A 13,616-nucleotide genomic window follows, 5' to 3' on the forward strand; every position below is an offset into this window, starting at 1 on the left:
TTCATATCATTTCTGCTCATTTCAAAACCTTTATATAGCGGCTCCTGCCGCCTGCCCCTCCTGATGACTAATGAGCCCCAGCAGGAGCGGGCAGCTCGGCAGCAAGAGCACCGCGGCCTCCACCTCCCTGTGACATTGAGGACACCGGCGATGGGCAACAGCCCATGGAAGAGGGCCTCCAAACTCCGAACTGGGGCTTGGGAAGTGCCTCTGGACTCACGCGTTAGCATTGTGAGGGTGTTTCTGTGGGACTTCATGCCAGATCCACCCCACTCCAGGGTGCACATGGAGCAGGGAACAGGATGTGAACATTCCCCTGTGATATCGGACAGCTCTGGAGAGAATTCAGGCTGATCAAATTAGGCTGCAATATGCTCTCTTCCTCCCCGGTGGAGGCTGGGTAATTGGAGCTGGCTAATCCGCTCAATGCACACATCTGAAGGAAGAGAGCTAAGGGAAGAAAACCCTGCTCTGCTCCCGCACTTGGTGCAGCTATCCCTCATCTCAGAGGTGGGGGCAGCCCCCTGCTCTGCAGCCCCAGAGCCAGGCTGGGCCAGGGGCACTGCCACGGCCCCAGCTCACAGCCAGGTGCTAATTCAGGCAGGACACCACCACCCAGCCCCTGCTTGCCACCCACTGCAAGAGTAATGAATGCTCGGGATGAGTCAGCCCTAGGGCCCTCCTGCTCTGCAGGCACTAATTCGGTTTCCCATTAGTTCACATTACCACAGGATTAGAGAGCAATTTGCTCCTAGTTTGCTTCACAGCCCTCACAAAGGGGAAGAAGGGCCACTGCACACACCAGCACTGAGCCAAGATGTGACCGAGTGTGCCCCAAAGTGCAGGTAATCTTCCCTGGGGCAGAGCTGCACACCAGGGCCTCAAATCCTCACAGCGGGCACCCCGAGTGCTGCAGGACACACTGCTATTCAGTGGCTTGCTGGGCTTGGTGATACGAGCAGAGGAGCCTGGAGACGGAACAGACGTTCCTCTAGCAGCAGCCAGCCCCAGAGGCTTTCCAGCCTCAGCTCCGTACCTTGGTATCACCACCTTTTCTCCCTGCTGGGAGCTCCCTGTGTCCCCACGCATGGACAGGGCTGCAGGGCAGAGAGCATGGATGAGCAGCACTCAGATCTGGGAACGGAATTTGGGCGTGACCACAGTGACAACTGGGGTCTTCCAGAGGGAAGAGCCATCCATTACAACCAGCCCAGCCCAGCAGCACCCCTGCATGCAGCCCCGAGCTCCTACCTGTAGGACACCTGCTTCCTGATGGCCAAGTGCAGGAACTGCTCCTCCACCGCTGCCGCTGCCCCTCTCACCTTGTCCCACACTGGCTCTGCAACACGGAGGCCCGAGCTTTGCTCTCGCCCAGCACTCTCCACATCCATAGCTCCCAGCATGATCCCCGTGGCCCCTTGGGCTCCTTCACAGTCCCCGCTGCCTGGGGTGAGGTCTCTCCAGCTGCTGGGCCCCTCGGCCATGTGGGGTGAGGCGCTTCTCCCAGTGGGGTCCCGCTCTGCTCAGCTGCCCGCGGGCCTCAGGGGGATGCTGGCAAGGCTCTGCTCCTCAGGGAGCACAGTCGCAGGGAAAGCAGCGGAGCAGCAGCCCAACTTTTTCAGTGCTGTATATCGGCCTCTCGGCACCAGTTTGCAGGGCTCAGGCACCGCGGCTCAGCCTCCGTCTGCCTCCGCTGCCCTGACACGGCGGAGTGGAGGAACAGCAGACGGAGACTTGCAGACGTCAGTGCTGCTGCTCGGAGTGCAGGAAAAACAGGCTGAGGAGAGATCGTGTCGGGGCCAAGGAAAGAGCCTGAAGTGCCAGGGCCCGGCGCGTCCCTTACCGTCCCCCGCGGCAGCAGTGCAGGCAGGCAGGCATGCAGGTGCCTGTGCACCGATCCTGCAGCAGCCCTCAAAAGACAAAGCAGAAAGCGAGCGTGAGCGTGTGCATGGGGAGGGGGGCTGCGGGGAGCGCAGTGTCACCTTAGAGACACTTGAAACTGGCACTTAACCCTTTAGAGGCTGGGAGGCAGAGGAGCGTGGCGGCATCCCCAGCCCTGGACTCTCACAGCTGAGGCTGCTTGTCCTAAGCAGCTGTGCACAGCAGACACCCCAAAACCTGCACAGCAGCCCCAGCAGAGTGAAGGACCTGCAGCTCTGGGTCCCTGTCCCATGGGGTGAGATCTACCTGGGGCAGGGCTCCCCAGCTTTGGGCAGAGATATCCAGTGGGAGAGCTGCATCATCTGTCTGCTCTGGGTTGGGGCCGTGCTTGGTGATTCCGGACCCAGCCATGTCAACTGGGCTGAGGGACCCTGCAGAGCTCCCACATGTGCCTGACACCTGGCTTTGGATTTGCTCTACCCCAAGTTTATCACACACTGAGCTTCGACCTGCTGGGCATGGGGAAATGGGTGTTGTGGGTCTGTAGCAGCTGCCTCCCAGCCCTGGGGACCCACGTACCTCCCAGTCCCATGGCGCAGCCCCAGCCTCCGCCCCAGCTGCTCTCTCGTGCAGTCGTGACTTGCAGGGAGCCCATTCCCTCCTGCAGCGTGACTCAGCCCCTCCAGCCTCCACAGGGGCTTTGTTCCCCTCTGCAGCTGCGAGATGGGGGCTGGCCCTCCCACAGGAACCTGGGTGAGCTCTGTGCCTCCTGCTTGCAGGCTGAGTGTCCCCTGCATGGGTCATACCAAGGCGCAGGGAGCTACCTTCACTTCTGATGGACAATTTCATCAGGCACAAGGCAGAGAGCTCCACCAGGTAAGAAAACCCACATGGAACAAGGCGCCAGCTCTGACACAGTTAACGCCCACTCAGCATGGGGCTGTGAGGAGGGTGGATCACCCTGTTCCCCCCAGAGGCACCCAGAGCTCCTTGACAAGGAGCAGGAATGAAGCCTGCGTACCTCATGATGGATCTGTACAAGAAGTATGGTTAAGTACAGCTCCAAGCAGTGACACCCAGAGGGAATATGCTGCTTCTGGAAAGTAGGCATGCTCTACCAAAAGCTCCAATAGCATACGCCCTATTGTAACACATCAGTGTTCCCATGGACCACTGGTGGCTCAATTTTTAGTGGCGAGCTACAAAGGCAATTGTGGTTTTTTTTTCCAAGTTGGCCTGGAGTAGCAAAAATGCTGTCACGGCCTGAACCAGTGATTGAGCGCCTGGTGGGGAGGCAGGGTCAACCCAGGGGAGCTCAGGTGCAAGCAGTGCACCTGAGTGACTGAAAGGGGTGGAGCCAGGATCCACTCCTTCCCAGACCTCATTTAAGGGTTGGCAGTGGAGGTAAGGGGATCTTGCTGGAGATCCCTGCCTACTAGGGGCCTTTCAAAGGTAAGCAGTTTTTCTTCATCTCTGTTGCTGCTGCATTTGGGCTTGTTCTCATTTGCTGCAGCCTAGGATTGTGCTACTATGCTTTTATTGCTATACTTTCTATTACATTATAGCATTGCACCTGGTAATGGAGAACAGCTGGGATTAACTTGTCTCTGCAAAATGGAGACTGTGTTCCATCAGTACGCCTTTGTCCAGGGCTTGTACATGTTGGCAGTACACAGGCTCATCAGCAATGATCCTAGATAGGGAAGAGCCTGGCATGGCAGAGGTGGGCTGTGGATGTCTGGAGCACACTGAGTGTAACTGAGCCAGGCTGAAGGTGACTTGGGAAGAAGGTGCCTTCTCACTTTGCTAATTTCCTCATTCTGCTCTAATTACTTGCTGTTGCCAAACTGGGATGTGTGATTGGCTGGCTGTACTTTAGAGGCACAGCAAGGATCAGAAGGTCCTAATGTGCCTATTTTGAGTGGCTCAGAACACTATCTGGCGAACTGCCGAATGGAGAGGATTTGCCTAGATGAAGGGAGATTCCCTCCTGATGGAGGGGGTTCTGCTTTCTCCAACTGTGTCAGTGTTAAAAGGGTCAATGATGGAGAAATTGTCCTCTTAAGAGCTTTCTTCAGGCATGTCTGAAGTCCAGATGTCTCCTGCCTGGGCTTCCTTATGACCTTTAGTGGTCATTTCTATGTCCAAATCCTAACAAACCCATCAGGAGTTCTCTAGAATGAAGCTTAATTTCCTAGACCCCCTGTTGCTGTGTGTTTCACACCAAATCATGACAAAACTAATCAGTTTTCACAGATGTAAGTGGACTATCAGAGGTGCAAGCTAACAGGCAGTCAGCTCCCAAGTTACTGACCTAAAACACGCAAGTTTTCTTCTAGCCCAAACGCTGAGTGTGAGCTCCCAGCACTGAACCAATTCTGTGTGCAGTTAGTGAATGGGACATCTGGTGAGCATGAGGTCAGAAGCTGTGACAGCCATGCTGGAATAAAGGGATCTGTCAACCCAGGGTTGATGCTGCATCTTTTTATTTTATTTTTATTTTGCTTGTCTAAGCGAATGCAGAGCAAATGATAGGAGAGAGGGGGGAAAAGTGGCTTGAAAAAAAAAAAGTAAACAAAACAAAAACAAAACAGGAGGGAAGAGGCAGCTACTAGAGTATAAGGAGAAAGTGAGCTGCAAACAAGAGAGGAGTTCATAGATGCTAAGCCCGCACTAACTTTTAATAAAATACAATACTGAAAATAGGATTTGAGAGTCTCCAAAATACAATATCTTAAGGGATCGGCAATAATACAAAATAAGGTTCATTATGTACAAACGAGTTCTGCTCTTGGTCTCTGTACAACGGTGGGAGTGGGAGGCATGGGGACACGCACAGTGGAGGTGCTGGGGTGGAGGAGGGCGTGCTTGGACCCGGCAGTGGTTCTCTGTGCTGGGGTGGAGGCAGAGGATCAGATGCGCTGTGGTATCTGGTGAGAAGCAGATCCTACGTGAGCTTTGAGAAAAGCTGTGCTGAAGGCTTTCTTCTTTCTCCTCACCCCCTCTAGCCAAGCATGTGTGATTGCAGCTAGCTGTGTCCAAATTTGTCTTAAATGGCTTCAGGGGTAAAAGCAGCTTTCAAAAGAGAGGAAAGAGAGAGATGCGAGGGCCATTCTCTCAATTCTTCCAGTTCTTGAGCAGTGGGAGAGACTGGTGGAGAGGTTGGGGCAGCATGGTCTGAGTCCAGGGCACTTGAAGCAAAACAAGCCAAGGGTTGTCTGCTGTGAGATGTAGTGGAGCACACAGAGGCTCCCATGTGCAATCTGCTGCATCCCAGATCTCAGAAATTCAAGTCCCACATTGTCCTTCTAGCAAAGGACAGCTGAGGGTACGGAGTGAAGAGACACTTGAGCAGGGAAGGTGAGGGGTCAGAAGTGGATGTTTGGATGCTAAAGAGAATGGAACAGGTTTGAGATCAAGTCATTTCAGCACCATTATGGCTCTCTGGCAGCCCTTCAACAGGTTGCAGAGCTTTTCTTCATGGTTCTTAGAAAGATCCCATTTGGCATGAAGCAGAATTGAGGATGGAGAGCTGTAATACGGTCATGGAAGTGGATTTCTCTCACCCACTCTCAAAGCAGGGGGTGTGTAGAATGGGAAGTGGGAAAGCACTGACCTGGTTAGCACCACACTGTAGGGCCCAAGCTGGGAACAAAAAGGGAAATACCACCGCTGCCAAAGCAAAGGTGCTGAGGGTGGACAGAATTGGGCTGTGGGGAAAAATTGTTCCCTGTTTCAGAGTTCTGGCTGCCCAGAAGCTGCCAGTTAATTTTCATGGTTGTTTATCTTGGTCTGGGATCTGTCTCCCCCACTCCGTTTGTGTGCAGATCTTTGCAGATAGTTGGCGTGGAAGTTATGTAGGCATAGCCATCAAGAGAAAACTAGAGCAAGGAAGAACTAGTTTTTCTCTCATTGGAGGCAGAAGTATACTAACAGATGGAGGGGAAGGAATGAGCTCAAACTCTCCAGAGTCCTCTCTCCAGCCCCAGTGTCACCTAAGTCCCTTAGGCAGAGCAGTAAAACTCTTTCATGTGCATCTGATGTAGCCAAGGGGTACACATCTAGGGACAGCCCCCATGGAGGCTTTGGAGAGTGAGCTGAACAGTTTGAGGGCCTCCTCTTGTCCTCCCTCCATTCCATGGTAAGCCCACACCCATAGGGTAGTGCTCATTCAAGCAGGAGATAAGGCCAGGAGAAGAGGGTGTCTCAGGACTTCATCAGCCACTTATTACTGGTTTTGGCAGTCCTGCGACTCCTCTCAGAGGAATCAGTACCAAAGAGGGCCACGGGGAAGGGGAGGAGCTGAACTCAAGGCCAGTTTAGGAGTGTCTGAATGCAGTGTCCTCTCCTGCCAAGTCCCCTCAGTTTCTTAGTGAGGAGGGAATCCTGCAGTCAGACAGATGAAGCCTTGAGATCCAGCAGCTGCTACAAGTATTCAGCTGTCTCACTGGAGCTTGTCTCCCTGAGGAGGAAAAAAAAAAAAAAAGACAAGGCATCAGTCAAAGTTCTTTGCAGCTTCCTAGGTAAATTTACCCCCCTGCCCAGCCATTTTGCTCTAACCAGGATGGAGCTCTTCCCCAGGGCACTGAATGACCAACAAACCTGGGACCACCTGAGTCATCCTATCCTGTTCATACTTAGAGCAGTGGGACACTGATTATGGAGTTTGAAATTTTTACTCTATAAAACAAATTTGGTCTTATGCTCTCTGCCAGCATTGGCCTCCTACAGTTGTTCCTTGTCTAATTGCCTGCCCCAGGGAGCTTGGCTGCTCTAAGCTTGCAGCGAAGGGGACATGCCTGCTTGTCCCTCCTAGATGCCATGCTGTTGTTTGGGGCTCAGAGCGTGGTCCCTACCTGCTTACCTCTCATGGAATTGCTCTTTGAGGTGGGTTAGAGTTGGGTCAGTTTGGTTCTGGTCAGGACTCTCCAGATGGGATTTGCTCAGATATTTGGCTGTCTCATGCGTCCTCGCCAGATGAGGCCTTGGCTCGTCAGACTGCACTTTTTCAGCCTCCCACCCCTCAGGATGGTCCATGGTTAGGAAGGAGCTATAGCTCTCTTCTAAGGAGCCAGCACCCTCATCATAAAACAAGAGGCTCCGTGACTGAACTGGAAACAAAGAGAGCATGGGTTAAATGAGGTCAAGGTCTCTCACAGCGGGCCGTGGTGGTTAGCAGATACCCACCCAGCTATGGCCTTGTCCTGATCTAAAAGATACACCATTCCTGTGAGCTTCATGAGGCAAATGCTACCCTGGACACACCACTTCTCCAGAAGGCAATCTGACTTGTGTTTTTTTCCTCATATTACAGCCTTTCCTATTTGGAAGAATGACTAGAAGAAAGCAAACACAGGCCCAAACAAGGTGCTGCTATCTTTATCACTGACAGGCCAGGAATCCCACCATGCAAGAGCCCATGGGGTATAGACTCTGGAGAGTTGATGCTGTCCCTGAACCAGATGTGGCAGGAGAAAAGTTGGAAATGGTTTGATGGGATTAAAGGGAGGTCCCACATTAGACTCACTCTTACTAGTTGTGTAAATGTCTGGCGCTGGTGTTGCTTTCACTGTCTGTGATGCTGTAGAGAACTCTGGGAGACAGGGCATCAGGGATCCCAGGATGAGAACGAAGCAGAGCACCAGCACCTAGTGAGGAGATATCAGCATGCAGTCAGTGTCACTGACCACAAGGAAGCCCCCTCCCCCCTCAGCGTACAGACACATCTGTGTGAGAGCATGCAGTCAGGTTGGCTACAGGGTCACTGCAGTCCCTCAGGGAGGAAAGGACTTGCTCTACTAATCTCTACTAGAAATCTAAGAAGGGGAACTCAGAAGCTTCCTTGTGTTGCTTTTTTTTTTCTGAAGTATTTATAGTTCCATGGTGAGAACTTCTCTCTCCAGTTGATAAGAGATGCTCACAGCTAGGGAACAATTTGGGAAGGAAGGATGCACAGGGGAAGAGATGAAGTCTGCCTTGATCACAGGGAACCTGACCATTAGCACAGTAGGAGCTGCAGTGGGCTGCAAGTAAACAAGCTCATTGGGAGACATCTACAAGATACCACAGCACATAACGAAGTGAAGTAAGTTACTTCCCGTGCTAGGACATAAGTGGCAGCAGAACTGCAGCAGCCCAACTTCTGACAGCATGGGCAGAGTCCAAAGAAGGAGTTAAACTTATGCTTGGCATGCACATATTCTGGGCCATGTGTCTTCTGGCTGTGGGCAGAATAGTCAGAGCTACTGGACAGCAATAAAAGGAGAGGCAGATGAAAGCTCCCTGGAAATTCCCCTCTGGTAGTTCTGCACCTGTTTGTAAATTCTGTTGTAATGGTAAAGCTTCAGAGTTACATACCAGAGCAGATGGAAAGGGACTGCATTTAATTTGGGGAGCTAACAATACAGAGCAAGTGGGAAACTATAAAAAGCCAAATCCTTTTTACCTGAATACCCACATGAATATTACCTGAATACTACGGATAACCACATTAATATACCACCCACAGGGTGGTATATTAATAGCTGCCTCCAGTGCTGTGATCAGCTTGAGCAAATCTGAAGAGGCGATGCATCTGCTGATGATTTCTACAGCACATATACAAATCAGCAAGTGTCACCCATGGGAACATACATGGGGACAGTCAGCAATTTCCTGACTGCTTTTTGGACTAGTCAAATATTTTGGAGTAGCCATGTCTAAGTAGTACACAGAAGCTGGTACTTCAAGGTAATACAGATCACCAGTGAATTCCAGGATATGCAGAAGATAAAATGATAGCACAGGGATACTCTACTATGTAAAGGGGAGTTTAGTTTTCCAGACTCTCCATGGCTGATTTTGAAGTAAGGAAATAGCTATGGACAACATAGGTGCTAAGCACATCATATTGGGCATGCAAGGCATTTAAATTCCTTATTCCACAAAAACAGGGTTTAAAAAAAAAAAACCCTCCAAATAGATATTGCTTGGATTTATCACAGCCAACCACACTGTTTCATAAAGGGGAGCTAGCCCTGTGAAGACTTTCTTTTCCTCTCTTCTAAGACAAAACAGGATTTATGGCAGGGAGGGAGCAATATACTTAACTTGCTTTAACAAGACATTCAGCTGGGGCTTTGCAAAACAGCATTGTTTTACTCTTTTGTTTCAGTTTGACTCTGGTTTTCTGATTCAGTTCTAGTTCAAGTTCTAAAATATTTCATAACAATAACTCTTGGTTTGAGTCTTAGTACGGTTCATCTCCCTGATTTTAAACACCTCACCATTTTGACCTCTTAAAAAATGAGGAAAACTAGTCTAGAGGAAACTACTACAAAATCAGTTGGAAAGGTGGGTGAAAAAAATTGCTTTATAAAAGCATCTTCAGAAAGTAGTTGCCAAATAGTTCATTGTTAAGCTGGGAGGATGTGGAAGATGGAGTATCAAAGAGACCTGTTGTAGCTCTGGTAAGATACAACGTCTTAAAGCTTGACTTGGATGTCAGATGGTATCAAATCTACAGATAGGAGAGATCACAAGCAGATTGGCTTTTGGTCAGCATTCAGATTCGAAATAATCTTGACCATGGGAAGAAATGCTCCAAGAGAACAGCAGGGAGATGCATACAGACAAACGCTGAGACCAGCAAGCTTCACTGGATGAATAGGCTTTCTGGATGGCTCGTTGATTCTGTATGGGTCTTCAGGTGGAACACCGTGCCCAGCCTTGGGCCCCTTTGATCTAAAAAGATGTGGGGCAATTGGAAAAAGCCAGGAAGAGAGCCTTGAGGACAAGCAGTGATTCAGCAACTTAGCTCATGAGGGGAGACTGAAGAAACCGGTGATTTAGCAGAGTGGACCAAAGGGAGTGATTTAAAAACAGCAGTTTTCAAATACATAAAACACAGCTGCAAAAAAGTTAAACTGATCTTGCTTACAGTGTGCCCACTTAAGCTATTGCAAGGAAGATTTAGATGAGATATCCAAAAGCTTTATCTGGGAAAGATAATGAAGAGCTGTAATAGTTTGCCTAGGGAAGCTGAGGGCTGCTCACTGCTGGAGCCTTCAGGAATTAGCTAGACAAATATCCAGCAGAAAAGGCACAGGGTGAGAAGAGAGGTCTTCTGCTGCGCTCCCATGCTGCAATGCCCGATTATTCTACATATCTGTCTTGATAAAGAATGCTCTATTTGGAGACGAAATGGAAAATAGGAACTAGGAGGCTGATGAGAGGAACTGGCCAAAGATAGGAAAGCAAATTACAAATTCTTGAAATGCTTCAGAGCTCAGAAGCCTGAGAGAGTTAGTGTGTGGGCTGGGATGCTGTGGAATGAAGGGAGCAGCAAGGAGAGATAAGACATTGCTGGGAAGCTAAATTAGGTATTTTATCAGTTTATATGGCACTGAGGATGTCTGGAAGGCACCTCTCCTGGACTTGCTCATTTCAGGTTGTAGCAATGAAGAATTGCTGGAGCCAGCAGTGCCCTGATGAGCTGCTGTAGTAAGGAGCAGTGAGTCACTGGGTCCTGTGGGGTCACGCCCAAAAATGTGAAAAGAACTTGGGAATGAAGCAACAGAGCAATGAACAGAAAAGAAGATCTGTCATTTAAAATCTGATCTGATATGGAGGCAGTGAAGAGTAGCAAAAGTTTAAGCAGATTTTTGAAAGGAGAAACTGAACAAAGAAGAAAAACCCAACAACTTCTCAGGACACAGAGCATGCTGAGAAAATGGAGCAAACACCTCATCTGTATTTCATGACTGTTAATAGTATAGAAGTGATAACCAGATACAGATAATTTGATAAATGACAGATTCTTCACAAGCACCTACTATGACAATCCTGCAAAGATATCACAGGGTTGAAGGTTATTTTTATCATGGATCAAAGTATTCTTCCCTGGCAAAAAAAAAAAGAAAAACAAGCAATTGACTCCACTTAAGGCCACACATTGGCATGCCATGAAGCACCACAGTGAAGTCAAGATTGCTTAACTATGATTCCCCCACTATGAGATATGAGAGGCAAACAGGGATTATCAAAACCAACAGATGACCCCAAATAATTTTGGTTAGCCAAAGGGCAAATCAGAAGAATTCTAGCTGTATTTAACAAAGTCTGATGTACAGGCATAGCAAGAGCAGATGTCGTTTCTTGCTGATAGATACAAGGTAATGACCACTGTTATGAATACTAAGAAATTTGTCCACCCTGCTTACTTAAACACTAAGCATTACCAACTCAGCAAAAAAAAGAAGTCTGCCCATTACAATGGAAGCTCATTGGAGACTTTTTACTGAATGTCCAATAGCTAATGAAAAGCAAACCAAGTACTGTTTGGTCCAAAATAACAAGATAGTGAAAACACAAATTATCCTTATGCTGTTGCATAAGGAACTAATGTGTGTGTGACACAGGGTCCGGTTCTGGTGACTGTTAACACGCAAGGAGAAAGCAAGTATAACTGACAACAGAGCTGGGCAGTGTGAAAGAGGGAAGGAACAGGCAATTGATGATGCGTCTGGGGAAGTATGGCAAAAAGGAATGATGGAAATGACACTCATACCATTAGGCAGGTCCCGGTCTGTGTGGAAGCCATTTTGTAAGGTCTGGAGACTTTCCCAGCTACTAGAGCCTGCAGCTTCTGTAACTGCTGGAGCAGAGTCCTGGGACAGGAAACAACCCAAATCAGAACTTGATAAAGAGGCAGCAGCCAGTGAATGATGAAAAGCTTCCATTAACCCCTTCATAATTTACCCTGATTTTCCTTTCTTGTAAAAACAAATCTCTCCTCATGGCTATAGCTTGCCCAAGTTATTCAACCAGGAAGGTGAGGGAAGCACAAAACAAAGAAGGGTTTGAGATATGAAGTGTTGCAGGAACTGTGGGAGAAATGCCCCCAAGGTGCCACTGGGTTGAAGAACCTTCTGCTCATGGGTAGATCCAACACAACCTTCACTGCAGCTGCCCTCAGTTATGAATGTCCCATTCAGTCAGGGTTGCAGCTAGTCATCTCAAAGCCTTGTGGAGTTGGGCTGCCATGAAAATCAAGCTCCAGTTTGGAGGCTGAATGCTGTTGCCTCCACAGACCTTGAGAAGAGGTCTGCCTGTTCCCACTTGACTCAGAGATGCATGCTCTGTGGTTTGACCTGTGTCCTAAACCATGCGGTGGTGAGAGAAACAAAAAACAGTTTTGATCCCCTTCAGCTTCTTCAGTCTTGGCGAACTCTCTGGAGGGATGTGGACAAAGCCAAATGTAGAGTTCAACAATTAATTCATTCTCTGGCTGCTCTGATAGGAACACGTACTGAGGTCTCTCTGCCCTGTTTAATTGAAGGCACGCATTGGCACGCACAAACACAGAACAGTGGTAGGTGTGGTATGAAGAGCCACCAAAACCTTCACTGGGCTGATGAAGAAATCTGGGACAAGGGAGCCTAACTGCAGAGCACGCAGTTAGCAAGGGCTCCAAATTGCTGAAATAGGGACTACTGAGCATTTCCCCTTGGGATCGCCGTCTGTTTCACATAAATATGTATGAGCTTTTATAAAATGCCAAGTCCTGGAGCCAGGTTGCAGGAGAATCCCAGATTTATCTCTTTCCAAATCCTCCTCTGCTCCTTGTACGTGTGGAAAGAGGCACAGAGCATCCCCCTGGCAGTGGTTGAAAACCAAACCCAATTAGAAAGGACAGTGTGTTTTTTGAAAAAAAAGAAGGAAAAAATAATCCCCCAGCTTTTAGGCCGATCTCCTGATTTTGTAGGGTGGGGCTTGTGCTTTTTCAACACCAGGGTCTGTGTTCCCACGGAGGCTGGGCATCAATCTGTGCCCTGTGGGTAACTGTGGCCAGGCAGCAGTATCACCAGCAGATGGAACACCTCGGCTGGGCCTGTGACACGCCCCAGCAGCAGTGGTTGGCACAGAAGCTGGGGACATGGATCTTGTATTATGGACAAGAGGAGAATGGCAGAGCCTCCAGGAGTGCTCCACAGCACTGCATACTGTAGTGGCAGCAAACAGGGCTACAGAAATGAACTCCTCTCTCACCAGCCCTGTCCTTGCTTACACCCAACTGCATCTAGTAAGATAAAGCAGGGCTGTGCTCTCTTCCTGCTGCTCATCCCCACAGCAAGGGTATGAGTCGTCTTTATCTCCTTCCAAGGAAGAAAATTCCCCTGGTGATCTGTTGACCAGCTCTGTATATGGAGAGCACAAGTGCTCACCAGAGACTTGAAGGAAAGAGCTGGGGCCTGCTCTGGGCCTGCAGGAGCATCTTGTTCCTCTACGGCAGGCAGCAGGAGCAGCAGCAGGTAGGAGCAGACCCTTCAGGCTTGCAGGGAGCTCCTCTAGCCTAGCTGTGCAAGTGGGTGAGGCAGGGCAAACAAAGGCTGGGGGGCTGAGCCACGTGGTTCCCACCAATACCACGCACACAGGGAGTTGGCCTGGATGAGGTGGGACTTGGGATCTTTGCCGTTATTAGAGGAAATGGCTTTCCCATCGAGTCTGTTCAGCTGTTTCTCAACAGAAACCTGAAACAGCTGCAGAAAGCCCAGGGATTCTAAAGAGCCCAAGAACAGGAGGAGTGGGTTTGAGGAGTTGGTGTGCAAGGCCTCCCTCAGAGCAGCTGCCCTGGAGACAGTCAGAGCCCTGGAGGGCTATGAGAAAGCATGGTGAGCTCGAAGGGCTGCAAGGAGAAGAAGGAAGAGATGGGAGAGAACTCCTCTCCCTCCCCTTGCTGCGGCGTGGCCTGGCCG

General features: G+C 49.6%; 1 protein-coding gene across 6 annotated transcripts in view; it reads right to left on the reverse strand.

The window, feature by feature from the left end:
- Window positions 4,590–13,616, reverse strand: part of CREB3L1 (cAMP responsive element binding protein 3 like 1) — a 42,336-nt gene continuing 33,309 nt past the window's right edge. For 5 of the 6 annotated variants that reach the window (XM_021401331.1, XM_021401330.1, XM_021401329.1 and 2 more), the window contains exons 9-12: window positions 11,429–11,528; window positions 7,409–7,529; window positions 6,746–6,992; window positions 4,590–6,343 (exon numbers count right to left, since the gene is read on the reverse strand). In XM_021401331.1, the coding sequence (XP_021257006.1) occupies window positions 6,307–6,343; window positions 6,746–6,992; window positions 7,409–7,529; window positions 11,429–11,528 (505 nt within the window). In that variant the 3' untranslated portion in view covers window positions 4,590–6,306. The remainder of the gene's footprint in view (window positions 6,344–6,745; window positions 6,993–7,408; window positions 7,530–11,428; window positions 11,529–13,616) is intronic. The other variant, XM_021401327.1, reaches the window with a different exon arrangement.

This window comes from Numida meleagris, chromosome 6 (genome assembly GCF_002078875.1).
Source record: "Numida meleagris isolate 19003 breed g44 Domestic line chromosome 6, NumMel1.0, whole genome shotgun sequence".
NCBI lineage: Eukaryota > Metazoa > Chordata > Aves > Galliformes > Numididae > Numida > Numida meleagris.